At 29.9% G+C, this 9,171-nt stretch overlaps 2 protein-coding genes across 2 annotated transcripts in view; one reads left to right on the plus strand and one right to left on the minus strand.

Moving 5' to 3' along the window:
* Window positions 1-701: 701 nt before the first annotated feature.
* On the plus strand, window positions 702-1,888 carry LOAG_03788 (hypothetical protein; the record flags this gene model as incomplete). The annotated part of the gene is made up of 5 exons (XM_003139325.2): window positions 702-789; window positions 899-1,026; window positions 1,149-1,226; window positions 1,369-1,469; window positions 1,552-1,888. 5 exons carry the CDS (start codon window positions 702-704, stop codon window positions 1,886-1,888), a joined length of 732 nt encoding a protein of 243 aa, XP_003139373.2.
* A 3,724-nt stretch (window positions 1,889-5,612) lies between these two features.
* LOAG_17124 (hypothetical protein) overlaps window positions 5,613-9,171 on the minus strand; it is a 4,371-nt gene continuing 812 nt past the window's right edge. Inside the window, exons 2-10 of the mRNA XM_020449782.1 lie at window positions 8,595-8,704; window positions 8,295-8,441; window positions 7,781-7,900; window positions 7,565-7,688; window positions 7,012-7,184; window positions 6,868-6,924; window positions 6,428-6,567; window positions 6,217-6,359; window positions 5,613-5,911 (exon numbers count right to left, since the gene is read on the minus strand). Coding sequence (XP_020306640.1) covers window positions 5,676-5,911; window positions 6,217-6,359; window positions 6,428-6,567; window positions 6,868-6,924; window positions 7,012-7,184; window positions 7,565-7,688; window positions 7,781-7,900; window positions 8,295-8,441; window positions 8,595-8,704 — 1,250 coding nt within the window. The 3' untranslated portion in view covers window positions 5,613-5,675. The remainder of the gene's footprint in view (window positions 5,912-6,216; window positions 6,360-6,427; window positions 6,568-6,867; window positions 6,925-7,011; window positions 7,185-7,564; window positions 7,689-7,780; window positions 7,901-8,294; window positions 8,442-8,594; window positions 8,705-9,171) is intronic.

Below are 9,171 nucleotides of genomic sequence, written 5' to 3' on the forward strand. Positions count from 1 at the left end.
TGGTTTGCTAGTTTCATAGTTCAAAATTATTGTTTGTTGATAAATTTAAAAATGGAAAGAATTATCATTTTTTCTTTTGCATTACTACAAGCAGTAACCCTGGACAATTTGACAACAAATATGTTTGAGGTATAATTATTTGAAATTATTATTTTTCTTTCATTACAATTATTTGTAACAAAATCTTTTTCTAAATAAATGTTGTTGCTGTCACCTCTGTCTTTCGTTTAGAATTAGCAAAATTTGATGATTTCAATGCTATTTCTACTCTTTGCTTTATTTGCTATCTTCCATAGTTCATCATTTTTTTCAAATTTCGGATAGTTCATCGTATTTTTGAATTCAGAAGGATCTACAGTAATTGTTTCGTATCGTTTGCAACAATTTTAACAAGAACCACTTGACTGACACAAAACTTTTCGAGAAAAAAGGAGGATTTAAATCCTCCTTTCAATAAATTCTCTTCCTTCAAGAAAATTTGAAGTGATGGCTTTTTTTTTCTTTTTGTAAATTGCAATGACTTTTTGCTATTAACTTCCGAAATAATTTAGCATTAATTTTTTCTTTCTCAAATTATAAAAAACTTTTAGATACTTGTTAATTCAAAAGTAAAAATACCGACAAATAATTATGGCCAAGGAATAGATATAGCCAGTTGCACTGACCCAAATATCTTTCGTTGCTTCTTTCAAGCAGGTTTCATGATTGCATTTATTCGAGTCTATCAGTCAAATGGAAATGGGGCTCCGGACAACGATTGTATTGCCAACATCTACAATGCCATTAATGGTTCCTTTTTTGATAAAGATATTGAAAAATTGATCACCAAATAAATTAATTAAATATCTTATCATTTTTTGTTACAATCAATATGATAAGGAAGAATGCTGTATTACAGAAGGGATGGGTGTTGAGATTTACGTGGAACCACAGCCTTGTGGCACAAAATCCGGAAATGATCAATTTAGGGAAGTGTACAATTTCTTAACAACAAAAAATATTGCTGTAAAAACTATTTGGATTAAGGTAAAGCTTTTAGTCAGTTCAATTTCACGTTTTATCATTAAAAAAACATTCCAAAGAATTTAATTTTATTATTGATTTATAAAAAAGTTTTTTTTCCGAGTAATTAATTTTTATTATTCCAGATAACATCACCAATCACTTGGCCCAATAATCAAAAGAATAATATTGATTTTATCAATGGATTTATTGTTGAAGCTTGGGTAGGTATCACAGAACTATTTCAATCGCTCATTTCATTTGTTTTTTAGTAATAACACAAAAAGTTTTCATTCTTTTCATTTCATATCAATTATTTCAAACAAATAACAAATTCAGGCTCGTTTTAATTTGAAGTTTTTACAGAAAAATGGTGTAATAACAGGTGTTTATACTAATTGGTATGATTGGCAACAGATAACAGATAATGGACAGATAACATACAATCAAGGACAAATTCCTCTTTGGTAATTTTCGGAATTTAAAAATAGCAATTTTATTAAAGATAGTACCAATTGGTGATACTCCTGACTTTTTTATTGTTTTCAGGTATTGGAATGTGATTGGTTCAGGTTTAGACGCCGCTACGTCACCAACATTCGATGATTTTCGATCTTTTGGCGGATTCAGTGCACCAATGGTGAAACAGTATGCTCAAAATATATGTTTCTGCGGAATATGCACTTCCTTAAATGTCTTTGTCAATAAAACAATAACGAAAACTTTGCCGGCTAATATGATACTTGAAATGGCTAATGTCACGGTTGGCAACCTTTCTTGGATGTCACCAATAATGGCTAAATCTTCGAAGAAGCAAAGAAAAAATAAAAAACTCATAGAAAAAGCAGTAAATAACCGAAAAAAGATATTATCGCTTGTATATTAACTGCAATGTTTGTTTCCAAAAAAAAAAAAAAAAATTACTAACATCACATTGGTTGATTGGTTTTCAATTGAACCGAACAATGTGACAATAATTTGATCAGTTCATCAAATTTAACTTATACCATTGATAAGTGTAATTTTTCGACAATAAAATATGGCGAAGTCGTTCTTTTCTCATTTTTAATTTACATGAAATTCTTCCATTTTCGCTAATAATTTTGCTCTCTTTTTTTATAAAATTAAACTTCGCAATCTGTCAAAAACGTTATTACAGAAAAAATCCTTCGCTTTGGTTACAGTTTCCATTTTTTTTTAATTGGACATTTTTGAAATTTAAAATTTACAAATTTTTCTTCTCCTCCTTTCTCCACTCTTCACAGGAAATAATTCTGCTATGGACGATCACCAATATTATTTCATACAATTTTTCACAGATTTCTGGTTGTGTTACAATGCAACTACTGGTCATCTTTATTGCATATACTCAATAGCCATATGATGTAGACGGTTGGCATAGAATTTTTAATTTGAAATATAACTTAAAAACTGTTGAACTGATCTACCGCAATAACTTTAACTCATCCGATTCAATCGTATGCAAAACTTTAACCATTCATACCCAATGAAAGAAATTGATTTTTACCGCTCAGGTGAAAATTTTATTCTAAAGATATCATATTAAGATGCAGGGTAAAGTCTAACTTTTGAAACAATAAGACAAATGTTTTTATGATAACGCAGGTATGCTTAAATATTTTGGTGTTATATTTGCATATGATTTAAAATTTGTCAATTTAATTCATTGGACATAATAATAATTATTATCTGCTATGATTTTTCATTTCGAGTCGCATTTTTGGGTGTTAATTAAATGTCACATATATTTATCCAAGTTAATATATTTGAACAACTGTAGAAAAAAATGGAAGTGTCTGAGGGTGACATGTCACACTAATTTAAATATAAAAAGGAAATTTTTGTATACTCTTTGATGTTCAAAGAAATGCGTGATCATTTGACGATGAAAGAGCATAAAACTTTTGGTACTGTGATATTTCAGAATATTTCATTTTATTGGAGATTTCAATAATAAGACAGTAATTTTATGAGATTAAAATCTGACTAGAATGGTTAAAATAGTTAATTATGATGTTATATTATTTTAAGAATGATTTCAAATTTAAATCAAAAATTTTAGTCGACCAAAATTTTCAATTTACAATTCCAATTTCACAGTTCCATTTTTTCATTATAATTATGAATCAGAAATGTGAAGAAGCATAACAATCAATTATCTATGAACTTAATTCTCTAATCCATAATAGAACTACGATCCACGATATATCAGTGATGAATTTAAGGTTAGTCAATCAGTCACTATTAACAAACATCTTGATTGCTTTTAATTTTAAGATATTTCTGATTTATTAATTTCTCATTAATTCTTTATTTAATCTTATCTTTTTCCTCCTCCATATATAATATATGTTTTAAACCATTGATAACATTACCCACCTAAAATTCGACATCTCCGATTTATAGAATTTTTTATTTTTTATTCAATTTCTATCGGCTTGCCTAACACTTCTAGCACAGAGTATTTTTTTTATGTTGCTGAATAAGGAAAAGAATGAAGTAAATAGTGAGAATTTCGAAAACAAATCAATAACTTGAAAACTTAAATTAATTACCAGTAATGGAAATTTCTAACGCGAATTCATCAAAGTCCACATTTAATTCTTTATCATCGACCAATATTTTTTATCCAAAAACTATCAATTGACACCGTTTTGTCCGCTTTTATTCCTTTTAACTGAAAAAAGCCTACACTGTGAAAGGTTGATATCACAGACTTAAAACAGACTTTATTTCGAATAACTTTGATGAGATTCACTTATTTGTATAAGTGATATTACTGACGATAGTTCATTTATAAGCAAATCTTCATTAGCAATATGCTAATGAATCCATTCTGAACCAACGTTAAATTCAAATTTCAATTTCAAATTTAATATCAATTGTTTGTTCCATCGAATCCTCTCAGTAACAGTTTATGCAAATTTCTAAAAGTGCTACATGAAAATAATTGTTAGACCTATTAAAAAATAAGCTAACTGATTGAATTAACTAATTAACGACTAATACCATGAGATTCTTCCCAAGAAATTTCCATTATCACGTTCCATCACCGGAATACATAGTGCGTTCAAGAACCAAGAATTTCTTATCATATATGTATTTAATACTGTAATAAAGGAAATGAAATTCAGATGACAAAAAGGATTCTGCGGGCGATAATACATCAATCGATCAGTGATAAAATACTGAATTGTACATTTAGAAAGAATGCAATGAATCTCATTAAGACAAGTTGATTTCTTGTGATAGTACGTATTTCGTTTGTTTGCTGTGTCGAATCAAAAGAGTGTGACAGGTTGTCCAATACAGAACCCCTGAGTTATGAGATAAAAGTGTCAACGGGCATAAGAAACGGTCCTGATCGCTCACAAATTAATTCTTGAAGCTTTCGTAGATTAAAATACCTTATGAAAATTGCGGAATTTTTTATTCAACATTATTCGAGGCAATTTTACCATCGTATACGTAACAATACCAAATCCGAGATAAGCTAACAATCAGTTCAATCGAAATGAATTCTGATTGAACACCCAATTTAAACTAACAAAAAGCTAGGAGTACTAAGGTAAAAACCACAATATTCAACCAATACTCATACCAATCTGCTATCCTTCTCACATATCACAGCATTAACAAATGTGTCATATAAACAAAAGGATCCATCCCTTTTCAGAATGGATTTCGATTAACGATCAATTGGAATTCTGCACTAAAAATAGGAATAGGAATGTAATAAGGGAAAAAGAAAAATTTGTTTCTTTTTACCATCGAGAAAAACTTATTAATTTCTGTTTGCTTCATGTTTTTCTTTCTTAGTATATATCAAATTCGAGAATAATAATTTTAGTAACATATCACAAAATGAATAAATAACATCAATTACACAAAACAGAAATAAAGGAAAAAAAACCTAAATAAATTAACGGGTGACAAATTTAACTAGCGGAAAATAAGGTAATACAAGTTTGATGAAAGATGCAGCAATTTAGCATTAAATAAAACAGAATTAAAGACCTGCATAAAAATGTAAGAAAGATGTTACTTAGAATAGTGACTTACAGCAAGTTCCATTGAACAAGAAAAAAATTTGAATTAAGCTAAAATAAATTGGACTGATTGAATTTTCGGTGTTTTGCTTTCAAAAAAAAACTTTGAAATCCAGCAGTAAAAATAAAGTGGCGAACTTCCAAAAAATTTAAGTTCTGAAACAGCAATTTATTCCAGATCAGCCAAATTCATTTTAATTCCAGAGCAGTTCAGTTTAATTCCACAGCTACACGAAAATTGAAATCAAAATTTTCCGTGCAAATACATCTTTCAACTGTTGTGAAAAGTAGTAATGCATAATGAACTTCTGGTATTCTGAATTGTTCCGAACTTACAAGGATGGGAAGTCACAAGGCTCGGGAATCTAATCATAAGCATGTCGAGAAAACGATAGCATATAAATTTTAACCGCAATAAACACTGAAAGACTGTAAATATCAACTACTTTTGAAGGCAACCAAATTTTTCTACCTTCCAACTAACCCTAAAATCCTATCTTTAGAAAATCTGTTATGACCTATTAAAGAAAAATAAGGAAGCTTTTACAATTCAATTTTATTGCGATGAAAAGATAGAATTCACCTTATTTCTCCAAATCTGAATTAAGAAAATGAAAATGGACTAAGTGCTCGCTTAGCTTCATGTAGTTGTTCTTCAAGACGTCGCCTTCTGCTATCTTCACGAGTTTCTTGTATGGTTTTTTCCAGCAAAACTACATTACTATAAAATTCTGCAACATTATGAAATATCCTAATATATCGATCACCACAAGTTGCGATCATTGTCCCGCATGAACTCATCCGTAGGCCATTTATTGGCTTGTCGTGTACATCCAAAACTAAATAGGATGTTTAAGGAAATGAAGACAATACCATATAAAATGGTGAGCTGCAATTCCATACGTCATTTTCTTCCACTCTAATTAATAATACATTAGACTCTGCGAAACCTCCCTAATACTTGCATATCATCCAGTTCTGTCAAATTCTTAAATCACTCAATAAAATATGTGGGAGTATATGCTCACAGCATCAGAAAAAAAAAGATTCTCAAAATCCAATACGGCAAATGTATAACAAAGAATATTAGTGAATTATACGGAATATTTCCAATTAAAGCATTATATATGCACTAGAAACGTACTCATTTTGAATTCCTTTTGAGGTCGTAAAGTGCTATACAAACGTATGTGACGATTAGCTGATATAACAAAACTATTTCCTGATGGACTCATTACTACTTTGACTGACTCGGGACGAGCATTCTTCAGCAGTTCAAATTCTCCACTGCAAAACATCGGATTTATTTCAATAATAATTAATGTAGGGAAAAAACATAAAATCCTTTCGCAAACCTGGCAATAATCTTGGTTTCTTCGCCTTGTGAATAACGCACATCGGTATTATAGACTTTCCATGTTCCATCCTTAGATGCTGTGACACATCGTGTTGAACTTTGATCGAAAGAAAACGAGTAAATACGAGAACTGTGACCCTAAAAATGTATTTCGTTGAAGTTTCATGCAATCTAACCAATTCTAGAGTATCTGGGCCTAAAACTACTCAAAGATACTTATAAAAGCAAAAACAATAAAGAGAATTTAATCCTACAACTACCACCATCTTTTCTTATTCCATTTTGAATGCAAAATCCTATTTCTATTTTTGCACATTGTGGAATAAGTTCCCATTTAAAATGCCTTTCTTTTTCGAGTACCCCAGATAGCCCGCAGGATACACTCAATAAAAATGCTACACCCCTAAGATAATGCAAAGTACAAAATCAAACTAGTACCTTTAGTTCAAAAGCTTTTTTCACATCTTGAAAGCTTCCTTGACGATCAAATAATACCTTAAAAAAGTTTTGAAATATGGAATTCACAATCCCAAAGTTTTCTCTCCGAATCAACAAAAAAAGTTCAATCCAATATCAACGAACTTCAAAAACAAAAACATCGGGTGTAAAACCACTTGCTCCAACAAAACGTCCACACGGTGAGATACATGCACTGTACAGAATGTTCAATTTTAGCTCAATCTTTCTAAAGACTTCTCCATGAATGCTATATATCACAAGCTGATTATCGACTGATGCCGACATCACAAATTTTCCTATAAAAAGTTTGTTATAAAATATTCCTGAAATGATACAACGGTTTTAAAATGATCGATATATCAGTTATTAGAAAACAAAATGTTCCTATTATGAAAAATCACAAAATTTAAACAACTGGAGACTGTGATAACAACCGCAAATTAAGATGAATAACAAATGAACTAAATGTATAGGCATGGATATATAAGTATCGTATGGATTGAAATATATATAACCCAACATTCTGTAATAATTACATTTTCACCATCTACACTCATTTTCTATCTAATAATTACTTAGACTTATTTCTTATATCAGCAGTTACATTTATAGTACTCGTATCTATTTGCATGTTAGTTCATATTATATTGAATTACTATTTATTTATTACAATTACCATTACAGGCAATTCCAATGTTATTGATATCCTCGTCATGGACAACCGGAAAATCAACATTTTCAACACGCGAAAACTTATAACTTTGAGTACCTTCCTTCTTTGTCATTTTGTAAACATCCAACTGAAAAATTCAAATTACAGTAGATAATCAAAATCATTGGATATCTGTTGCTGTCGGAATAACAGAGAACAATTGTCTGAAGATAATGGAACCTTGTTAGCAATTTTTAGACTCATAAGGACACATTTTGAATCAGGTGCAAAGACGATATGACTTGCATCGTCCAGTTCAACACTACAACGATGCAATTTGTGGTCACGCTCACAGAAATCCTGAAAAAACACTTTTGAAGTAAAATGCTCAGTTCAAAATTCCAACAAAAGTTGAGTAATATCTCATGCACAACATTGGTTGAGTTTCTTGAATAAACGTTTTGAATTGTCGCCACTAATTCATATTTCCTCTCTACTAATGTTTTCCTTCAACTGTTTGAAAATAAAATTTTTTTTCAGAAATAAATTTTATTACTTTCACTGAACATTCAATAAATCTCAAACTCACGTCAGAATTTTTTCTTTTTTTAGAATTATAAGACAGCAGAGAACACATCTACTTAAAGAACACATCGAACTTATAAATAAATATTAGCTTATTTATCTTAAAATTACTACTTGCAAACATAACTAAACGCCCACAAACCTAAATTTAGCGATAAATAACGCTTACCTTAACATTCCAGAGATAGAGTGAACGATCTGAGCTAACTGATGCAACATATTTGCCATTTGAAGAAAAATCCAAATCCAAGACATCACTTACATGTCCTTTTAGTGTTGTTAAAAGCCACGGATGTTCAAATTGCGGTGCTCGCATCTGAAAACTTGACAAAAATGCTTTCTTAGTTTCAAATAAATGTAAGAAATATTCGTGATAGAATATCTTTTTGCACCGTGATAAATCAGCGTTTCCCAAATCTTCTCTTTTATTCCTAATCTTATAAATTAACCAAATCCATATACAACACACCTTTTCAAATTTCCACTTTCCTTGTTTCTTTGCATTTTTCGGAAAAGAATTAGATTTATTTTGTGCTTTCAAATTTTCATCTTCAGTATTTTGATCTGAGTCAGTCGAATCTAAAAAACGAAAAAAAAATTATTTTCCCCAATTTTATCGAATAAACTTAGAAATGGGTGCACCTGATAATTATCTGGTATATAGAAATCTAATTTTAAAATTACCAAAATTACTTAAAACAAATTGCAAGCAATCGTCACTAAAAAAAGGTATGTTTGATCCGATTGTATTATCTGATTCTATCGATATAGGAAATCTGCGAAAGGCTGCATAAGACACATAGATAATGAAATATTGAACTGATATATGAAAAAACATATCAAACTTTATGATATATCAAATAATATTGACTATTACAATTTTTGGAAATGATAAGCTTATGTAAGAATAAACATCGAGCACTTGTAACATCTCCAACTTTCAGGTTACATCTGGATAGCATGCTAAACTAACTTTGGAAAGTGTAAGCGAGTGAATAAATCAAAATTAATTGTTTCTTAGTATAGAAGAAAATTTGAAATGGATG

This window comes from Loa loa (assembly GCF_000183805.2).
Source record: "Loa loa unplaced genomic scaffold supercont3.42, whole genome shotgun sequence".
Taxonomy (NCBI): domain Eukaryota; kingdom Metazoa; phylum Nematoda; class Chromadorea; order Rhabditida; family Onchocercidae; genus Loa; species Loa loa.